The 22,815-nt window shown below is 40.5% G+C and overlaps 1 protein-coding gene across 5 annotated transcripts; it reads right to left on the bottom strand.

Annotated features, from left to right (window-relative positions):
- Positions 1-165: 165 nt before the first annotated feature.
- Positions 166-18,216, bottom strand: TMEM50A (transmembrane protein 50A). 5 transcript variants are annotated; one of them, XM_072750709.1, is made up of 8 exons: positions 17,959-18,194; positions 16,712-16,730; positions 15,981-16,086; positions 13,096-13,208; positions 10,781-10,848; positions 8,899-8,991; positions 5,705-5,765; positions 166-558 (listed from the first exon to the last, which is right to left on the bottom strand). In XM_072750709.1, the coding sequence occupies exons 3-8, from the start codon at positions 16,071-16,073 to the stop codon at positions 513-515; spliced, it is 474 nt and encodes a 157-aa protein (XP_072606810.1). In that variant the 5' UTR covers positions 16,074-16,086; positions 16,712-16,730; positions 17,959-18,194; the 3' UTR covers positions 166-512. The 5 variants fall into 5 exon arrangements, with proteins under 5 accessions (XP_072606810.1, XP_072606811.1, XP_025868269.1 ...); XM_072750710.1 differs by lacking the exon at positions 17,959-18,194 and adding an exon at positions 17,663-17,809; XM_026012484.2 differs by lacking the exon at positions 16,712-16,730 and having other exon boundaries at positions 17,959-18,216.
- Between the last annotated feature and the right edge of the window lie 4,599 nt (positions 18,217-22,815).

The following is a 22,815-nucleotide window of genomic DNA, read 5'->3' on the forward strand; positions in this document are numbered from 1 at the left end:
TTGCAGAATTTTTGGCAAAACTGTATAAATGAAACTCAAAGTACAGCGAGAAAGAATTCTGGCCACTGCACAGATTTATAAAAGGTGTTTATATTTTATATTATAGAAGGTGTTTATATTTCATTTAACATTTGACACAGAAAAGGCCACATTTAAACAGACACATTAAATCTTCAGAGCACTTTAATTATAGTTTTGGACCTTGGATATGACAAATGCTTGTATAAGATGCATCCATAATATTTTTTGTAATTTATTTTTACAAATTACACCATGATAAAACTTAATACAAATTACTCATGTGGCATATTTTCAACATTTTATAAGTTAATCCGATGCACACAACAGATTTTTGTTGTTGTTTACATAGGAAATTCTCATGATTTTAGTATTACACAAACTGAAGCTGAGACTACACTCAAAAATGAGTTTAGAAAATGGCATTACAAAAAATTGGGAGCGAGCAGTAAAAACCCACGCAGGGTTGTTGTGCAGAAGTAAATCAGGTGTTTTCACTGCCATAAGTCTTCAGTGCGGCCAAACTTAAAAACCAGTCCTCTGCAAACAAAATAAGAAAAACATCACATCTAGTTGCGTTTGGGGAGGAAAAGGAGTATGTGAGATTGGGAGAATGGTGGGAAGTTAGCAACAAAGAATTGATGAGTTGTATGAAAAGAAACCATGGAACGTAGAAACTGGTTAGATGCTTTCCATGTCCTTAACTTCTGCATACTGGAGACATATGCCACTCTTGAAAAGTTAACTGATGTTTAGTATGTAACCAATGTATGTCTGATTTTATCATATTCATTCAACAAACCTTTTTTGAATATAATGTGCTAGATGCTTGAGTTATAAAAATACAGAAGATAGAGTGTCTCTGGCCTCAAGTTGCTCACATTTCACATTCTTGGTGACACAATGTGGTAATGGCAGGGAGGAGGGGTGGCTGTGAAAGGTGGGGAAGAGGTATATATACCAAATGTCGAGAGCACAGAAACATATAGAATTTATTCTGCCTGGATGTGTTAGGGAAGAAGTTCCAGAGGTGGAAATATATGAAATGGGCTTTGAAGAATAAGTAGGAGTTTCAATGGGAGATTGGTAGGAACAGGAGCTAGTGTGATGAAAGAAGAGGTTTTAGGGAAAGGAAATGGTTTATCAAAAAACAAAGAGGAATAAAGACCGTGGGGCCTCAGGAAAAGCCCTAGAGACTGTGTCAGGAATATGCCCACACAGAACTTACAATCCAGGGTTTAGGTGGGGAACTGTCTACAGCTGTCCTCTAGGTTTCGACTTAAAAGAGGCAAGAAGGCAGGGCGCCTGGGTGGCTCAGTCAGTTGAGTGTCTGTCTGCCTTCAGCTCAGGTCGTGATCCTGGGGCCCTGGGATCGAGCCCCAATTCGGGCTCCCTGTGCAGTGGGGAACCTGCTTCTCCCTCTCCTCCCTGCTCATGCTCTCTCACTAGCTCTGTCTCTCTCTCAAATAAATAAATAAAATCTTAAAAAAAATATAGAGGGGCAAGAGGGCAATTATATGCACAAGGAGATACCAGTCTATGTCTAGGTCTAGAGCTATAGGTACACATAAAGATATCTAACATGCAGTATTACAGGGAGGAGTCCAATATGGCTAGATTATAGCCTAAGAGACAAGGAAGATAGGGAATGGAGATGGCCAGGATTTGGTAAGCCGACTGCGCAGGGCAGCTAATTGCCCACAGGGGCCTTCCATGCCTTAAATGAGTCAAGAGGGCGGGTGCCAGCCTGTATGTTCTACTGCAGGGGGCAAATGATACTCAGTTCTAGGCTTTGTGATATGGGGTTATGCAGAGATGTACCCCTATTTAAAAGGCTTAACTATTCATCCAGCTGACTGTTGCTATGCAAGGTTCAGGATTGTCACATTGAGTTTTAAAATTTGGCTCCATAAGACAGAAAGTACTGTATAAGATAAAATAAAACAAAACCGTGGACAGAACTTGACTGGATGGCCACTAGTGTTGAGCTCTTCCGTAGACAGCTCCAAGTTTTGAAAAAATTTAAGATGGGGAAATGACAGAATTAGAGCCATGTTTTAGAAAACAAGGTGACACAGGAAAACTGTATCCAAGGGAGGAACCAATCCAGGATGTGAACTGCTTAGGATGGGATGCTGGTGACTGAACAATAGAAATGGACAAAAAGAGGACAAGTTTGAGACCCTTCAGAGGCTCAGATGTAGGGGGCAAGTGTGAGGGAGAAACTGAGGATGGCGGTAGACATCAGGGCACAGGGTGGTTTTCATTTGTCTTCTCGTCTGTTCTCTGAGGACCAGTGTCTACTCAGGTTTAAGCCTGCAATTGTAATGATGAATTTAACACGGCTCTCCTAAGCCTTTCTAAAGATAAACACTGGAGTGTCTTTTGGTGAAGACAAAAATGCAACCAGGAAATTGTACCCTCTCTTGCAAGTCGGTTAATTTCTTTTTTTTAAAAGGATTTTATAAAGCTCCAAAAGGTGAATTGATCTCTAATCATCCAGTTACTATCAGGCCTCTACCTCCAGATAGCTTGGATGAGACCTATTTCAGAATACTCATCAACAGATGTAAATCGTAATCTGAAGGGTTTCTTGGGCAAAAGCCAGTCCCTCCTACACTGTCAGATGGTCACCTGTGTTACTGACATCTGTGTCTGATTTCTTTTTTTTTTTTTTGAAAAATTTTTTTTGAATTTTTTTTTTTTTAATTTATGATAGTCACAGAGAGAGAGAGGCAGAGACACAGGCGGAGGGAGAAGCAGGCTCCATGCACCGGGAGCCTGATGTGGGATTCGATCCCGGGTCTCCAGGATCGCGCCCTGGGCCAAAGGCAGGCGCCAAACCGCTGCGCCACCCAGGGATCCCCTGTGTCTGATTTCTGAAACAGTAATTTTTCAGCTGTTGCTGAGTATTGTTCTGTTACAAGTCAGAATGGTTGGCAATCTGGTACAACTATTCTAGTAACAATGTTTATTAGTTTCAATTTGCTTATAGTATTTTCAAAAAACCTAGGTTTTAGTCTTAATAGGGACAAGAGTACCAAATGAGAAACTAACCAAACTTGTTCCACATAAAAGGAATTTATCATATCTAATTTTAGAGAAGTCAATGATCGGGTTTCCAAGGTTTTATGACCTATGCAAACTGCTATGCAAACTGCTATGCGAGCTCACCTGTCTCTCCCTTCCCTGGGACAGAGACAATTTCCCCGCCCCTCAATCCTCTGTCCCCCCTGCTGTGATAGAAGCATCTCAAGGTGGAATCTGCTTTACCCTTCCTCTCCTCTCGGCCAGGGTAAACAATGATAAAGAAGGCTGCTATGTGCCTCTCCCCACAACTCCATCCGCACACCCTCATGCTGCCTTCCCTTGACTGAAGCTGTGCGGCCCTGCATTCGCCATGTACCTCCAACTCTGTGGAGACACAAGAACAGTGAGCTTCGGATGCTTGGGGGCCCTCTGTGCACATGCCCAAGCCTCAGTACTGCAGCTCGGAAGGAAAGGAAACCCTACACATCCACGCTGTCCTCCTCATGAACATGCTACACTACCCTACAAAATCACAGATGGACTCGAATTGTACTTCATAAGCTGAGGAATGAGGTTTACTACTGCTGTATTTGGAAGTTCAGTGTCATCCTCTCGATAAAGGAGAGGGAGGGGGAGTCAAAACTCATACCGAACAACTGGCTGAGGACAACAAAAGGAGAAAACATCAACTGAATTCCCCCCAAACCTTGAATGGCATCACCCTCAACTCTGAAGCCTGAAACGTGGCCTCAGTCTGAGCCTAGTTTTTCCAATGCTTGGTTTCCCACATCTAATATGGGGCTGATGATGGGGCCGCCTTCAGGGTCGTGTCAGGGGTTAGCTGAGAACATACAGGTAAAACACTTGCACGTAATAACTGCTCAGTAAACTTAGGTCATTATTATTTTCTGCATAATATGAGTGGCTTCACTCTTTGTTGTTTAAATTCTGGATTTTCTCCATTAGTTTCAGGTCACACAGAATGACCCAAAGACACTGTGCACATCTAAGTTCACATCTTTCTTTTTTTTTTTTTAAGATTTTATTTATTCATGAGAGAGAGATAGAGGCAGACACACAGGCAGAGGGAGAAGCAGGCTCCACGCAGGGCGCCCGACGCGGGACTTGATCCTGGAACTCCAGAATCACACCCTGGGCGAAAGACAGATGCTAAACTACTGAGCCACCCAGGGATCCCCAAATCTGTCTTATTTCCAAACTGATTTTATAAAACTGTGAGAATTCCCAGTGAAGGAATAAGTTTGAGTACCACTGCTGAATGTTATTAAAGGGTAACTATTAGCATTTTATGAGTGGCTCAAGTAGATATAGGCCTTCGATTTCACGTTTAGGGGTCAGTAGGAAGGGAAAGAGAAGGAGAAGCCCTATAATAGACTGTCCTAGAATATAGAGCAGTTTTCTTAAACCTTTTCTGGATTAAGGACTTCTTTGAAAATCATGAAAGCCATAGATTCTCTTCCCAGAAACAAGCAGGTACACCAGTGTGTTGCATACAGAAATGTCTGGTGCTTCCCCATCTTCAGAACCCTACCCGTGGTATAATGGTTAAAAATCCCTGACGCCGGGGCACCAAAGTGGCTCAGTCAGTTAAGCGTCCACTCTTGGTTTCAGCTCAGGTCAGGATCTCAGAGTCCTGGGATCAAGGCCCAAATCGGACTTTGACCTCAGGGTGGAATCTGCTTGAGATTCTCTCTCTCTCTGCTCATTACCTGCTTTCTTTAAATAAATAAATAAATAAATAAATAAATAAATAAATAAATAAATAAATAAATAAATAAATTCTGAAAGAAAAAAAATCCTTAATGCAGAGGATAAAGAGAAGATTTGTGGGGGAGGGGGAGGGTGGCAATGGTGGAAGGCTAAGAGAAGGGGACAAAGGTAGGCCGTTAGGTACAGGAAAGAATGAACATTAGGGAAGATTACTGATAAAAGTACTAAGGTATTTAGGGGTTTTCGCAATCCTTTAATTTGTCATTGAATCAGAAGGATAAAAAATGTTAGGGCTTCTCCTCCACACCTCAGATCTCATGCATAAGTTCTAATGACACCAAGGATAGAAAGAACTATAAAATGCACTCAGAAACAAAACTTTCTGGCAGCCCAGGTGGCTCAGTGGTTTGGTGCCGCCTTCTGCCCAGGGCGTGATCCTGGAGACCCGGGATCGAGTCCCGTGTCGGGCTCCCTGCACGGAGCCTGCTTCTCCCTCTGCCTGTGTCGCTGCCTCTCTCTTTGTGTGTTTCTCATGAATAAATAAATAAAATCTTAAAAAAAAAAAACACAAAACTTTCAAGAGAAAAGGTTTTAAGCAGGCTTTCACTAGAAGCAACTGTTAGAGATAAAGATTTAAGATGAATAATTAGTATCAGTAACTAATCTACAGAGATCACAGTTCTTCATGAAACGGAAGGTGGTGACAGTTTAAGAAACTCAGAATATGTTCCCAAGATTGGTTACCAACCAACCCATATATTAAAATAGCTTCCTAAGTCTCATTCTTTGTATTTTATATGACACAACATGGGGGAGGGGCACTGGAGAGGGTACATTAATCAATCAAATATAGTAAATAATGTAAGAAAAACAATTATAAAAAAGAATTTGAAAAAATAGAGTAAAGAATGCAAAAGAAACTTACCCAAAAAAGATGAAGGCATTTTGGAAAAATACAGCAATTCCAGGGTATACGATGGCTTTCTCTGTAAAAATAGTTGTAATATTTAGAGGTTTATGGTCTCAAAACACTTAGTTTCTGATACACTATGAACAACAGTTTTCCTGTCTTACATAATTGAATTTTCCGGTAACCATGGTGGTTTTGAGTATTAAATGGCATAATGCATGTGACAGAGTCCAGCACTGGTTTAGGAAGTGATGGCTCCCTTCCTTCATTTAACAAATATTTAGCGAGTGCATATTAATGTTCAGCACTGAAATGTGCCAAGAATATGGCAGTAAATAAAACAGGCAAAATTTCTTCATCTTCGTGAAACTAAATAATGTAGAGAATAAATGAGGAGAAAAAAATAAATCAAGGAAAGTTAAGGGAAGTGCAGTGAATGATGACATTTTTTACAAGTGGCTGGGAAGACCTCGTGAGAAGCGGACAGTGGCAAAAGGACAGGAAGGAAGTAAGGGCAGGGACCATGGAGAAGTAGCAGAACAGCAAGCTTGCAACAAGCCTGGAGGTGGGAGCATGCTGGCACATTAGAGGAATGGCCATGTGGGAGAAACAGAAAAGCAGGACACAGATCAGAGAAGAATGAGGGGCAGGGGGTAAGAGGGTGGGGAAGATCTTATGGAACCTTTTAGTCATGGTCAGGGCTTTGATCTTCACTCTGAGGGAGATGAGAAGCCATTGGAGGGTTCTGAGCAGAAAAGTAACATGAGTTGACTGACATATTTTAATAGGATTCCCCTGGCTGCCCAACGGAGTAGACTAGAGTGGGTAAGGGGAGAAACAGAAACCAGCGAGGAAGCTGTTACAGGAAATAAGACAAGAGACTCTTAACAGACTGAACCAAGGTAGAAGCAATGGAGATGGTAGAAAGTGGTAGGATTCAGGGGGCACCAGGTTGGTTCAGTAAGTAGAGTGTGACTCTTGATCTCGGGGTTGTAAGCTCAAGCCCCACAGTAAATGTAGCACTTACTTTAAAATCTACATTTTAAAAAAGCAGTGAGTGGAGGCAGTTAGGTGGCTCAGTGATTGGGTGTCTGCCTTTGGCTCAGGTCATGATCCAGGGGTCCTATGACTGAGTCCCACATCAGGCTACCTACAGGGAGCCTGCTTCTCCCGCTGCCTATGTCTCTAGTTCTCTCTCTGTATCTCTCATGAATAAATAAATAAAATCTTAAAAAAAAAAAAAAAAAAGTGGTGAGTGACTTAGTCATTTAAGCATCTGACTCTTGATTTCAGTTCAGGTCATGATCTCAGGGGCATAAGATCAAATCCCATATCAGGTTCTGTGCTGAGTGTGGAGCCTGCTTAAGATTCTCTTTGCCCCTCTGCTCTTCCTCCCCAAACCTGACCCTCCACTGGTAAGCATGCTTTCTCTCTCTCTCTCTCTCAAAGAAAAAAAAAAAGTGGTGGGATTCAGGATATATTTTCACAGCAAAATCGACAGGATTTGCTCATGGACTGAATGTAGGGTATGAGAGAAAGAAAGTATCATCTTTACAGGACTTAATTATCCAGAGTTTTTGGCTTGAACATTTGGAGGGACAGAGTAGCCATTAGCTAGGATGGGCAAGACTGCCAGAGAAACGTTTTGTTCCAATTTATCCCAGACTGAAGTTGAAATCCTCACAAATTTCTACCATTGGAGCTGTCAATGAATACTCATTAATTGACAAACTCAAGCATGATAACCAAATGAATTATCAACTTTTTCTCAGAATAGTTTTAAATTAATCGGATTACCATGACAACTGGTTTGCACAGGCTTCACTACTGCAAGGCCAGATTAAATATTCCACATTAGTGATAACTGTTACTGCTACAATGGCTCATAAAGATAGTACAGAAAGGCAATTCACAAGTTACAGATCTCCTGTAATAATTCTCAAAGCATAACCTGGTCCCAAAGTCTTTAGGAAAACAACTAAAACTTCTGTGAGATAAACACATTTCTACAAAAAGGGGCTCTGTGTTAATAGCTGCTTCTGGGAAAGGAGAATTATCAATAATTTTATTTTCTTTTTTGAGCTCTTTTATATTTTCAATATCCTACAATGAATGACTACTATGGAATTCATATGATAAAAATGTAATATTTTTGTTTTTAAAATATGGTGGTGATAAAGATTTTGTAGCAGCAAGAGAACTACTTAGGATATCATGTAAAACGCAAAAACCTGGGTTCAAAATTGTATTTATACTATGATTCCAACAACACAAAAATATAAAAGAGACCAAAGGAAATATACCAAAAGATTTAAAAGCAGAACATTATTATAGTTTCTTTCTTTTCTACATTTTTAGTAGAAAATTATAGGTTTTAGTAGTATTATTTATAATATTTAGTAGAAAATTATATGGTCTTAGGAATAAATTATATAAACAACAACAATACATACTTAAAATGCCTACCATTCCTGTCTGTAAGACTTACATGATCTTAATAAACATTCAGGAAACTTATGATTTTAATCCAAGAATTACATTTTCTTCAAAGAAATAAAGGGCTAAAATATGGGCTAGATTAGATCCCTGCTGGTCCAGGTGCAAAACACAGATACCATATTTTTACTGTAGCAAAGCATAGTCAATTTTACTTGGAACAGTAAGGGGTTTTTGTATTTCTTGGGGTCCCTCAAGGTGAAATTTCAACCAGGGATCTAAGAGCAGGCCTTTTCCTGCAGGCTTGACTTTACAGTGGCCTTACATAGTAGATACACATGAAGAGTTAATTTACTTTCTATCCGAAAGGCGAGGATGTCATAGTACCAGGGAGGCTTAGCTCAATAAACTTTAATTCTAGGATGCTAGAGCTTTGCATGGATATCATTCACCAAGTCAAAACTTGCCAAATAGCTAGAGAACATAATATATCTACTTTTTAGATTTTTGGAAGCCAAAGAGAAGCAAGGTTTGGAGCTATGTCCCATGATTTCCAGGCTCTAGATTAGAAGAGAAAACACAGAAGAAAAGAATAGTAAAAACATACCAAACAAACAAAACAAAATACTGCTACGGTGAAGGGAGTTCCCAGGGATAAATGCTAGTAGCTAGTAAGCTGACTCATCTATCTGAAAAAAAGCTTTATTCAAGAATAACTTTAATGCACAACTTCAGTACTCCATTGAAGTAAAATATAAACTCTTTTCTCTCACCTTTAGCAACATAACCTCCAAAGAGAATCCACATGGATGCAATCAGAGATCCAAAGGCCAGCATGAAACCAATGAAGAGCCAAATGCGAGCACCTTAAAAGAAGTAGTAACATTTTACCAGAATTGTTTCTCATACAGCAGCAGTCAGTTCCAATAAGTTTTCAAAAAAAGAAAGCAAAAACCAAAACAGAAAAAATGTGTAGTTGCCATTTAAAGTCTAAAACAAGAATGGAAGATGTGTTGAGTATCTTTCATCAGTGCAGACATTGGCCTTTTTCTTGTTGGCTGGTCTGTATATTCTAAGTGCCTATAATTAATTTCCTTAAATTGTATACTAAGAAAAACTCTTCATTCTATAAAAATCTCACAAAATATGTTTCAACATATTTACAGGCTCATTCTCCTTATATTCTTAGAAATTTTACTTCAAAACGGAAACTCCTCCAAGAGAACTTCCAAGCAATAACACAGGTATACTTAACAAAAAATTCATATTCAGTGGTATGTGAATCTAAACACACTACCATACTTCACTTTTAGGTAAGTCAGGTAGAGAAATAAATTCACACTTATTGTGATTGGCACTTAGGAAAGCTCCATTAAAATTATATTAAGAGAGGAGGACAAATCTTAAATCACATTTATAAAATATTTATGAAGATTTGCTACAAAATAAGTAGTCCTTAGACTGCCTAGAATGGAAATGAATTTCTTTAATTAGCACAAATACATTTTAATAAAAACACTGCCTTGTTCAATAAAGCAAAACAAATAGAATGCTATTTTTAATTTCTGATTTCATCTCAAAAGCAAAACAAAATAATATTTATGAAATAATAAGCTGATAGTCATAGCTGTGGTATTAAATACAACTGGCTTTGGCTAGCTAACAAATTTTAGTCAGAGACGTGATGGCCATATTCTAGTCTTAGCCCTAGCTATTACTGGCTTATTATTATCAACACTAACTGCTAACATTTGTATATTTGTTTATAGTTTATGATTATGGCAAATTAGTGTTTCTGTATCTCTTCTGCATAAGTTCATCTACAAAGAGAATGAACCAAAGAGTCTAGAAGTATACAATGAGAGCTGACTGCTGAAGTTTCTCCTGTTTAAAAGTCACTCGATTTTTCCTATTTATTTTTGCTACAGATTTAAGTTTATCATTTAAATTGCTTAATCAATGTCTCCTTCAATTTTTGTGTATGCTGGACTCTCAGGAAGCTGTGCCACACACATCCTGTATCTGGCCTACCTCAGGTATAAGGCAATGGAGTCCAGGGGACAGGACTTCCCTAGCTGAGAAGGAAGGGACTCGGTGACCCTAAGCTCCAAAATTCTATTATTTTATTCAATTTTGTAAGATGAAAAGAGTTCTGGAGGTTGTTACACAGTAATGTGAATGTTTTTAACACTGCTGAACTGTAGTACACTTAAAAAATGATTAAGATGGTAAATTTTCTATTTTGTATTTCAAAACACATACAAAATACTATGATTCTATAAACTATTTCAAAATGCCAATCCAATCAAATACAGTTGGCCAAAAAGAAAATAATTTATATGGTATAGCTTTAAGTACTATAAAGTCGATTTTGCACATGTATTCTTTATTACATACCATCCTTTGCTGTATACCACATACACTTATATCTACACATTACTGCACAGGGCTATAAACTCACAACTGTGTACACTATACTCTACAGCCAACTCTGATTAAATGTGACTTGTATCTTATATGCCTTGAAACCTATAACCTCTGCTCTAGATATACCTCCATCCTATCTCTGATCTGAAAGAGTTAGATAGGTGGCTCTTCTACGTGTAATTCTTACTTTTAAGGATGTAGAGTAAGATGTTGTTTACACCTATTTACCTGTTTGACCCAGGCAACCTTCACTGTAACTATCACCTCGGACTTGTCCATTTGATACTGCATTAATCCTGTATGAATAAAATAAAGCCAAGATATCACGGTCTTTGATTCCAAGAGAAAACTAGCCATGACATCAAATTACCAGATACAAGAAACTAGAGCGCCTCAAATTGAAGGTTAGGCCTCACGAGTCTTGAGAAATGGATTCATGGAAGTTTAACCACGCCCCTCTGACCTGATAGCCTCTAAGCAGTGGTGATTGTTCCCAGACCAGCAGAATCATCACCTGGGAACTGATCAGAAAGGAAATTCCCCCACCCCGCTCTAGACTCATTGAGGCAGAAACTCTGGGTGTGGGGCCCAGAGATTTGAGTTTTAACAAGTCCTTCAGGTGATTCTGATGCTTGGTACCAGATAATTTTTCAAAATTATGTGACACTTGTTAAAACTTGTTAAAATTGACACTTGTGAAAATCTTGCTGAGATGGAACCATCTTTAGCTTGGTCCTACCTAGGTTTCCATTTGTACATATTGGACATACTCAACATGTAATATGCATGGCATGACAAAACAGAAAGTCCCTAGATAATCCAAAAACTGCTTAAAATTGGCTTTGGAATGAATTGTGATAATTCTGTACTAATGTCCAATTTTTGGAGAAATAATTATATATCAAGCAAAACAATAACTTTGCTCTGAAGACATAATTGAAGAGATTCAAGGGGGTAAAATCTTGTTTTTCAATCCTTGATATTTGTTCTAAAAACAGAAAGTCTTTTGCTGACTTGCATAGAGTACCACTCTAAATTGACACAGCTTTGCTTTCTTTAGAAGTATCCCTTCAAAAACTTAAATATCATGGGGAAATGTTCCCAATATACTAAGTTAAAAATTTATAAAACTTTATATATACTATATATATGTGTGTGTATATATATGTGTGTGTGTGTGTGTGTGTATATATATATATCTCCAATTGTGTGTGTATGTGTGTGTCTGCCACTAGAATGGAAGCTTCATGAGGGCAAGGCTTCTGTCTACCTTGTTTCTCATTTATTATTTATTTTATTTATTTTTTTTAGTAAATACGTTTTAAAATAAGCTTCATATTTTTTTAAAAAATGCAGATGTTCTTAGGTTAGTGGTTCTTTGCTCCTGTTTTTCCTTGCTGAGCCATGTGAATAGACTTTATAGCCCTCTGTCAAACAGCTATGACCCTGTCCTGTCAGCCAGTCTCCACGATCAGGCACATTCTGAAATGAATAATCTCTATTTGTTCTCTGGCATTACCAGTTCTATATATAATCTCAAACTTATAGAAAAATTGTCAAGTATAGTTAAAATCATTTTTTTTCTGAAGCATTTGAAAGTTGCCAAACCAATGCCCCATAACCCCAGAAATGTGTATGCATTTCCTACAAACAAGACTGCTCCACAGAACTAAATAGAATCATCGAAATTGGGAAGTTAACAATGATTCATTATCACAATCTACTCTTCAGATCTCAGTCAAGTTCCCCAGTTGGCCCAATAATGCTCTTAACAAAAGCACTATCTGCTCATGCAAAAGAGCAAAATTATGAGGTACATTTTATTCTCATGTCCCTTTAGTCCCCTCAGTCTTCTCTGGCTTTTATGACCTTGATCCTTTACCCCAGCCATCCTGGTCTCCTTGCCATGGAGCCTCTGTCCTTGCTGTTCCATAAGTCTGGAATGATCTTCTTTTCCATATCCCTATGGTGAACTCCTTCATCTCCCCAAATCTTTACTATAGAAAAAGTGCCTTCTTCATGAGGCCTTCAATGACTCTATTTAAAATTTCTGTATCTCCCACCGACATCTCCTCTCCCCCTTCTTGGTAACACTTCGTGATATCTAGAATGCCATATACATAATTTATTTCTCCTTGCTTACTATCTGTCAAATTTATACATTTGAGTATAAATTCCGTAAGTGCACAGATTTTCCCCGGTTTTATTCACTACTGTATTTCCTGTGCCTAGAGCAGAGCCTGGGATATAAAAGCCTAATGAATATTTGCTGGATAAATGAATAAACAAACACTTAGACAAAATACATGGTTTCTGACCTAAAAAGTAAAGTTGTAAACATCAGCAATAAAAGGAGAGCTGGAAGGGAGACTAGCAAAGAGAACGGTTGCTTTTCTTAATAAATCCTTCTCTGCAACCTGACTTTTAAACCATGTCCAATACACTGATGATACTGAAAATTACGAACTCTACTCAAGTGTATGGAGGACATTTTTATTTTGTGACCATCTATGTAAGTAATGTCATGAAACAATGATGCTTACATCAGGAAGGCTATGGTTGCTATGACACCACAGGCATGGTATGAATGGTTGAACTCTTCCATAGTGGGATAAATGACAGCTGCATCTATGATAATCCACCAGCCTGTAAAAAACTAAAACAGATATAAAGAAGCAACATTAGTGAGAAATTACAGTAATTTCTTATCTCAGTAACTAAAAAGGTATCTAAGTGAAGAGATTCCTTCTAATGAATGTCAACATTTTCTTAAATGTTCTAGCAGTTTCTTGCATATAATTTGCACATGGCTTAATATCTGAGTAAATATTAGATACCCTTAAGTCTGCCAGTAATTACTATTTAATATGAACTTTTTTTTTAAGATTTTATTTATTCATGAGACACACACAGAGAGAGGCAGAGACATAGGCAGAGGGAGAAGCAGGCTCCCTGCAGGGAGCTGGATGTGGAACTCAATCCTAGACCCCAGGATCATAACCCAAGTGGAAGGCAGATACTCAACCACCAAGCCACCCATGTGCCCCACATGAACTTCTTTTCTGAGCCTCTTCAATCATTATTTTATATTGTTGTAATAAAGTCTGTCATCTTATTTTACGAACTAGAAGTATGTTTTATTTTCTCATGGCAGCAAAATGGTAAAAAAGTGACTCAGATTCTGACTGACAGGAGTGGCATGTTGCTGACATAAGCCTCCAGAAAGAGGTTATCACTGAAAATGAAAAAAAAAATTATTCAAAAAAATATGGGGAATACTTATTGCTGACAGAATTTTAGCTATTCTCTTGGTGTTGTGAAATAAGTAATGGCTCTGCAGTTCTGCTTTTCCTCTTGATGAATTATAGTGCAGTCCACAGATGGTTTTAGGTGTGATGCTAAATTCAATTTAAACACCAAATTATAATTTATCTTAATTGAATTTGGCTCTGGATGTTATCAAGGGCAAATACATAAATAAAAAACACTAAAACTGCACAAATATTATCTGACCACAAACTTAGAGTAAGATATTAACCAAATTCTGGTAAGGAGCTTAGAATGCTTTAAAACTAACCCCTTTGCCCTACTCCCATTCCCAACCATGACCCAGTCAGCTCTGGGAATTGCCATCTTCCGGCAATTCTTTAAAATAACTACTTTAAGCTAATCAAATTATTTTTATCAGATTACAGACTGCGCCATACTCTATTAATAACATTTTTACTAGCTAGAATGAGTATTCTTCCTTTTTCTTTTTTACCCTCACCTCAATGTATTCAAGATATTTTCTTCACACACAAAAAAAGAAAAGAAAAAAAAAGAAAAAGAAAAAAAAAGACATTTTCTTTTTTTTTTTTTTTATTTTTTATTTATTTATGATAGTCACACAGAGAGAGAGAGAGAGAGGCAGAGACACAGGCAGAGGGAGAAGCAGGCTCCACGCACCGGGAGCCCGACGTGGGATTCGATCCCGGGTCTCCAGGATTGCGCCCTGGGCCAAAGGCAGGCGCCAAACCGCTGCGCCACCCAGGGATCCCCGATATTTTCTTTACAGACTAAAATTTAAAGCTTTTTTTTTTTTTTGGTTGTTTTTAAGTGCAGAATTCCTATGGCAGTTTTGTTTTTTCTTTTTAAGATTTTACTTTTGGGACGTTCGGGTGGCTCAGCGTTTGAGCCTCTGCCTTTGGCTCAGGCCGTGATCCTGGAGTCCCAGGATCCCTGCATGGAGCCTGCTTCTCCCTCTGCTTGTGTCTCTGCCTTTCTCTCTCTCTGTGTCTCTCATGAATAAATAAATAAAATCTTAAAAAAAAAAAAAAAAAGATTTTACTTGTAAGTAATCTCTACACCCAACATGGGGCTTGAACTCACCACCCAGATCGAGAGCCCCATGCTCTACCAACAGAGCCAGTGGCATCCCTCTATGGTAGAGTTTTATATTTTGCCATTACTTTAGGATAAATATTTTTCATAGATTTTAAATGTCAGAGACTAAGCAAAGAGAAGATATTTAAATTTAGATTTTTTTTCTTAAAGATTTTCTTTGTAAGTAATCTCTATACCCATCATGGGACTTGAATCTACAGCCCAGAGATCAAGAGTTGCATGGTCTACTGACTGAGCCAGCCAGGTGCCCCTAAACTTAGATTTTTGTCTGTTTATTTTATTTATTTTTAAAAGATTGTATTTATTTACTCATGAGAGACAGAGAGAGAGAGAGGCAGAGACATAGGCAGATGGAGAAGGAGGTTCCCCACAGGGAGCCCCATGTGGGACTTGATCCTGGGACCCTGGGATCAGGCCCTGGGCCAAAGGCAGGTGCTCAACCGCTGAGCCACCCAGGCGTCCCTGTCTGTTTATTTTAAATCCACTATTTAGAACACATGATAACCTAAGAGCATAAAACACAAGTATCAGATGCCTTGAGATATTTGCAATGTAAATAAGGAATTTATACTATAAATTACCTCTAGGCAACACACTTTAATGAGTTTTCTGTGGTTTTTTTCTTTTGTCTTGTTTTTTAATGAGATCAAGAAGAAAGTTAAGTATGGATTATGAAAAAATGCAATCATATCTCTCCACTGGTTTTGACCTGTTTCTTCCTTAAACACTTCCTGGTAATGTACTCACAAAAAAGAGGTATTATCCATTTAATGAAAAAATGTATAAAGCGTATTGTCTTATATACTATTTTTAACATGCATTGAAAGAAAACCAATCACTCTACTAATCAAATTTCAAGCCATAATATCAACATTTAAAATGGAGTAACTCAACCCCTGTGTAAATAAAACATCAACATTTATTAAAATAAATTTAGTTGTCAGAGATAAAATAGTACATATTTTAAGACATCATACAGAATTCAAAATATATAAAAACAAACACCAAAATAATGAAGACCTAAATTATCAATGACACTTACTAGAACACCAGCAGCAACAGAGGCAATAGTGTTGCGCTTTTCCCCCCAATCAATGCATTCTGAGCATCGCAAGCCTTCTAGAAATCCAGACATTTTTTTCAGGTCACTTAAAAAAAGCAAACAAAAAAGCAACTAAATAAAGTACTTCTATTCACTTGCTTCAATTATGTTCCTAGAAAATAATGAACAGTTCAGGAATAATTTAACAAAAGTGAAATACTTTATTTTGGTTATGTATACCTCTTTGGAATATTTTAATTTTTAATAAATTTCCACATTAAAACTTTGGAAAACAAAATTTGGATTCATTTAGCTTATTTTTTTTTAATTTAAAAGATGGCTTTGGTATATTTAAGAAATACGAAGGAAAGTGGGCCTCCAAATATGGAAAAATTTTATAATGGTTATTAATTTTAATTCCAAACTGATTTATTATGTGATTTTAACATTTACAATCCAGGGGCACTAGCATGGTAGAGAGACAAAAGGCAAACTTTGGCTCTTGGTTGAAACATGCGCTCAGCAGAAAAAATATTTGTCTTAGGAATTTACACATTTTATCACAGAACATGTGTTTCTTCACACTCAGATTGAGAAATTAAACAGTGCACTGCAGGTCTTCTACTCACATCACCTCCTTGCACTTCATTATTATTTTTTTTTCCAGAACCAACCCTGATTTCTGGTATAATTTCTATGGTAAGAACATCCTTTTCATTTTAATATCTTACCTCTGATTCTAACAGATGTCTTTCAGCCAAAAGAAAGTACAAAATTGAACCTAATATTAATTCAGACCAAGGGAAAGAAAAAAATCCAGCTAAATTACCATAGCCTTCCTAACAAATTACATAAAACATTCCTCCGAGCTTGAGCTATGCAGACCTGTCCTAAGACACATCCGGACTATCTCTATTTCAAAGTATGAAAAAAAGCCTGAATTACGTATAACTTGCTAATTATCAAGACACACCCCAACTCCTACAGAGACTCAATCCGTCTCGTAGTCAGCAATCCTGATTGCCCAAAACCACGATATCCTAAAAAAAGAGCACTGAGTCCAATCGTAACATCCCTTTTAAGCATGAACACCTGTGATTATAAGCAGTTTTAAGACGAGCCCCGTTTTGAAAATTCACCCGTCAATTCTCCCCGGGAACTACCGCAGCCCAGGGCGCGATCCCCTGGGCTCACCGCCCCGCCCCCGGCCCCGCCCCCGGCCCCGCCCCCGGCCCCGCCCCCGGCCCCCCCCAGCCCCGCCGAGCCCAGGCTTCCTGGTTTAGCGCCCGGCACCCCCGCTGCGCAGAGCCCGCCCCCGACCCGGGATTCCAGGTCCCGCGTGGACTCCGGCTGCGAGGACGTGGGAACTCGTTCCGGCGCCGCCATCCCCCCGCCGCCTGGACCTGAGGGTGACACTCCCTCTCGGGAGGGGGGAGGGTGCTGTTTCTCCCTACCCTCAAGGAGGGGACCGCGGTCATTTTCGGGGATCCCGGGACACCCCGGGGAGGGGTGCTGTCCGGCAGCCCGGCGACAGTCCGCACGCGGCCGTCCCGGAGGAAGCGGCCGGAAGGGTCCAGGGCGACACAGGCGAGCCCGCAGCCTCCCCGGAGGTGGGGACAGCGACCCTGTCAGCGCCGGCCCGGCGGGCAGCCCCCCCGCCCCCGCTCCCGCGCCGCACTTACGTCCAGCCCGGCTCGTGCGGTCGGTCCCGAGCCCGGTGTCGCGCAGCGCGGGGACGCCTGACTTTCCCCTAGTTTTTAGCGGAGAAAACAAAACAGCCACCGACCACCGGGTACCCGGATGGAGCAGCGCCGCCCCCGGGCGTCCGGCCGCGCATGCGTGGGGCGGGGCCCAGGGAGCGGGGCGGGAGAGGGAGGGGCCGGACGGAGCCACGCCCCCCGCGCCCCGGACCGCGGCTGGGGCTCCCCGCGGCGCCCCGGGTCGCGTTTGCGCCTCAGGAGTAGTAGTCTGAGTGCACCTTCCAAGGGGGTGGTGGGGCGGGTCTGCGAGAAGTCACCCTACGTCCTGAGCTTCCCGAAGGGCAGGCGTCCGTCTGTCGGGCCTTTGCGTCCGTCCGTGGAGGTGGTCAGCTTCCCAGGGCTGCGGTCGGCGCCGCCGTTCTCTCAGGCGTGGGTGGCAGGAAAAGTGCGCGGCGCAAAAAGCGGTTCTGGGCTCCCTGCCCCTCCGCTCTCAGTTTGCAAGCAGTGTTTGTTTTCTCAGCGCCTGGCCCCGCCCCCGCGCCGTGGCCCCGCCTCCAGAAGGGGCGGGGCCACTCGGGGGCGGGGCGGTCCCGGGTGAGCTTGCAGGGGGACCCTGCAGTCCCGGTCCAGGCGCGCCTACCCTCTCCTGGGACGTGGCCTCTTCTGCCCCTGGGGGGAAAGGCACTGCTGACGTTCCGGGCCGGATAATTCTGCCTCCGGGGGCTTGTCCTGTGGTGCACTGTGGGGTGTTTATCTGCATCCGGGCCTCTGCCCACTGGATGCCGAGGTCACTCCCGCTCTTGTGGCCTCCAAAAATGTCCCAAGAGGCCAAATACCCCGCTCGCAGAACATCATCCAGGAGAGAGCCGCTGTTGAGGAGCTGATCTGGGTTTTGGGGAAGTGACCCTTTTCTAAAGCTGGAAGCCATGAAGTCTTGCCTGCAGGATCGACGTGTGGCCCGGCTCGGGGGCTCCGAAGCTCTCGGTCCCTCCCGCTCCAGCGGCTCGAGTCGGGCGTCGTCCCGGGAGTCGGAACCGGCCCCGGGACCTGGAGGAGATCCAGGACCCCGCTTTGCTCACGTTAAAGATTGCATAGGTCATTTGTCGTGAAGAGGGGCGCGAGGCTCACCGTGTTTATATGTGAGGCTGCAGTATATGAGTAAGCTAGGAACCAAGGTTGTGTCGTTTAATTTCTTTAATTTCCCCTAAAGCTTGAAAGCTGTAGCTTTGTGGTTGGGGGGGGGGGGGGCGGATATTAGCTGATTAGTATGCAAAACCGGACAATACAATCCATAGCCTGTTTTTAAATGGACATTGTCCTTAACCCCTCAGGATTAAAGAGTAATCTTGACTGTTAAATGGCTCAGGATGGGGGAATCTACTGCAGGCAGTTCTTAGAACCATTTTAATGCTTGTTAACGATTTAGCTCTGTGCAGCCTATAACAAATCTTGCCTTCAGCTTTTAGTAAGTTAACTAATGACTGGGAGGAACATGTTAACTTTAACTTTTTTGTTAACTTTTTTTTTTTTTTTTTTTTTTTTTTGTCTCCGCGCTTTTAAAAAAACATTTACTGGAGTTAAGGACGATTATCAGGTATTTTATAAACATAAGTAAGCACCTGTATATAGCCTTTATAATAAAATACATGCTTAATTTGTCATTCTTAGCCTTTTTGGAATATGTTGTAGAATTAGGAGTGCTTGGTTTTGTTTTGTTTTGTTTTTCTTTCTACATACAGTGAATAGAAATAGCAAAAGCCAGGACAGCGGACTCTGGGAACTCTTGACTCTGGGAAGTCAAGCCAACCTTGACTTGTCACCTAGTCTCAGAACTGTTCTTGAAGCTAAAGAATGGAATTTTGGAACAACTATACTAAATGATGCAAAGTTCTAGATAAGACAAATTTATCCAAACAAAACCTTCAAAAACAAACTATTGCCAGAAAGATCTGGCTAACCGTTTTTTGTTTGATTTACCTTAAACTATACTTCTCAGAAAGTCTAGCTAAATATGGTTTGTTAATGTCAAAATAGCAGATTTGAAAATACAAGTTCTCATTCATGGAAATGGGAGAGTAATCAACTTTGTTTTTGGTGACCAAGAATAAGAGATCGGGAATGTCCCTGAAAGTCCTATATTCCAAGAAATCCTTCCTGGATATAAAAAATCCTGGTTTTAGCAATGAGTCCCATAGATTGGGGGAGGGCAGGAGATATAAAACTCATAGTATGCTTCCCCCGCCGCCACCACCACCACCAAAAGGAAGACAACACTGTTTTCAGTGACAAATGAATAGGATGATTATCTGCCTTCAGTTGACCACTGACACTGGCCACCATGATTTGTGGTTTCACAATAATGTATCTATTGTAGCATTCTCTCAAAGCAACTTAAATTCTAATCATGAGTGTTAACAGTCCAAGTAACTCTTGTGCTTTGGAGATAGTGCTAGTTTAATTTTTAACTTTGTAAATGTTGTGACCATGTTTTCTAAGAATTGAAATAATGAAAATGAGAGTGAGAACAACACCAACGCCAGCATGACCCAGACAATAATGAAAAAGAAGACTAAATGGCTTTGTTATTTTAATGACAGATGGAAGGACACATACAGCTGAATTAGGGAGACAAATGATCCAAACAGAGCATACTGCACAATGTGCAGAAAAGAATATGGGATTGAGCATGGTGGAGAAGGGGGAATGAAAACATATGGAGACCGAGTACCATAAGTGTGGGATGAGACAAGTAAGTACTTTTGAATGAATTAGAAGTGTCTTCATCTCCCAAAAAAGACCAGTGGTCAATTAAAAATAGCAGCCACAGGCACCTGGGTGGCTCAGTCAGTTAAGGCTCTGAGTCCTGATTTTGGCTCAGGTCATGATCTCAGGGTGTGATCCTGGAGTCTCGGGATCGAGTCCCACGTCGGGCTCCCTACATGGAGCCTGCTTCTCCCTCTGCCTGTGTCTCTGCCTCTCTCTCTCTCTCTCTCTCTCTCTCTGTTTCTCATGAATAAACAAAGAAAATCTTATAAAATAAAATAAAAAATTAAAAAAATAGTTACATTTCCTGATTCAGAGGTTGCAACTAAAATGTCCTGTGGGTAAACAAAAAAGGAAATTTTGATCACAGACCCCTTACAGTGTAGAACTGATACTGTCAGCTCTTACCAGTAATCGTGCCTTCTAAGGTATATCAAGTAATGTGTTGTATCATGGCAATAAAAAAGTATTCCCCCTCGCTCTTAGGTACTTTGATTTGAAAAATGAAGTTTCAAATTATCTTCCTGATTTCTATGAAGATTTTTTTTAAAGATTTTATTTATTTATTCATGAGAGACACAGAGAGAGAGAGAGGTAGAGACATAAGCAGAGAGAGAGGCAGGCTCCATGCAGGGAGCCCGACACAGGACTCCATCCCAGGACTCCAGGATCATGCCTTGAGCCAAAGACAGGTGCTCAACCACTGAGCCACCCAGGCATCACTCTATGAAGATTTTAGTGAAACCTCAGGAAACATGAAAAGAACATTGATATTCTTTCCTTTTTTTTTTTTTTATTGATATTCTTTCCAAATACAAACTGGACTTGGCTCACCTTTTTGCATATTCAGCAGATAGCACAGATGTAAATTTCAGCAAATTCCATTCAGTCTATAAACTTCTTACCAAAGAAAATTAAAACATCTCATCTGCCAAATGTCCTGCACACTTTGTACACCACAGACTGCTAAAAAGGGATGTGATTTGCTTTCTTGGGACATTGAGGTTTTTATAATGAAAGTTTTCTGCGACTTCAGTTTCTTCAAAACATGCAGAAACACTTAATAAGACTTGACTTTGGGATCCCTGGGTGGCGCAGCGGTTTGGCGCCTGCCTTTGCCCCAGGGCGCGATCCTGGAGACCCGGGATCGAATCCCACGTCGGGCTCCCGGTGCATGGAGCCTGCTTCTCCCTCTGCCTGTGTCTCTGCCTCTCTCTCTCTCTCTCTCTCTCATAAATTAAAAAAAAAAAAATAAGACTTGACTTTTAGAAACAGAAGGAGATAGATGCCTTAGACATATGCCTACAAGATGGTTGTCACCGTTGCCAGACATAGAAAAGATGTCAAAATGTTGGCCTACCGTAAAATCCTATTTTCAAAGTGTGGGAGAAGACAAATGTCCTTCTCTAATTTGGAAATACACTGAAGATGAGAGAGGGGAAAAGAATTACAGTACAACAGAAATGTATATGCCATTCTTCCAGAACTGCTTGATGATCTTTGAAGAAGCTATCAGGAGCCTAGAAAAAGACAAACTATCTGCTCCTGAGTTATTTGATGTTATGTATGAGTTGCAACAAAAACTTATACGGTAAAGAAGTGATTCATTTTTTGTAAAGAAGATTGCTTCAGAACTGAATCAAATGGATTGAATATATGGAATCAGATGTCACTGGAAAAGAGCAACCAAATTGAATAAGACTTTCTCCATTTCTTTTCTAGAATGATAACTTATTTGGGATTCAGTTTTGATTTCACAAATTCAAATTACGTCTGTGTATGAAAATGATTTTCCCTGAGAAAGAGAGCTTTAACTTATGGTAACATCCAGTGTGTTTCAGAATATTTTTTTTAAGGTTTTATTTATTTATTCACAAGAGACAGGGAGAGAGAGAGGCAGAGACATAGGCAGAGGGAGAAGCAGGCTCCACGTAGGGAGCCCGACATGGAACTCGATCCCGCGTCTCCAGGGTCACGCCCTGGGCTGAAGGCAGCGCTAAACCACTGAGCCACCCAGGCTGCCCATGTTTCAGAATGTTTAAAAAATGCTGGATATTTGAGACACAGTCAACCTCTCCAATGAATTTATAGATGCAAAGGACCTGACTGACAAACAGCTGGTCTACCAAAAGAAGCCTGTAGCTCAATTCTCTTTGTGTTTTGAGCTCTCTGACTTTATTGTGTATATCTGTGTTTTGTTCAAGCTTCTTGGGTACCCTTCTATTTGTAAGAAGAAAAACCCATGATTCCCTGGGTTTCTAGACAGCAGTAAAATTCTCAGGGTCCCTATGGATCCAGCCATTTTAGAGAATCTAAGGCAAAGATTCGTTCCAAGTGGTCTAAAAACTCTTTGCCCACTTCTTTCAAAAACT

This window comes from Vulpes vulpes, chromosome 2 (assembly GCF_048418805.1).
Source record: "Vulpes vulpes isolate BD-2025 chromosome 2, VulVul3, whole genome shotgun sequence".
Lineage (NCBI taxonomy): Eukaryota > Metazoa > Chordata > Mammalia > Carnivora > Canidae > Vulpes > Vulpes vulpes.

Bases quoted from the DNA above. Each gene is read 5' to 3' on its own strand.
- TMEM50A (XM_026012484.2), bottom strand. From the start codon at position 16,073: ATGTCTGGATTTCTAGAAGGCTTGCGATGCTCAGAATGCATTGATTGG. The intron at 13,209-15,980 runs GTAAGTGTCATT...TATCTGTTTTAG, and splicing joins CTGTTGCTGCTGGTGTTCTA to TTTTTTACAGGCTGGTGGAT. The intron at 10,849-13,095 runs GTAAGCATCATT...TTATTCATACAG, and splicing joins GCAACCATAGCCTTCCTGAT to GATTAATGCAGTATCAAATG.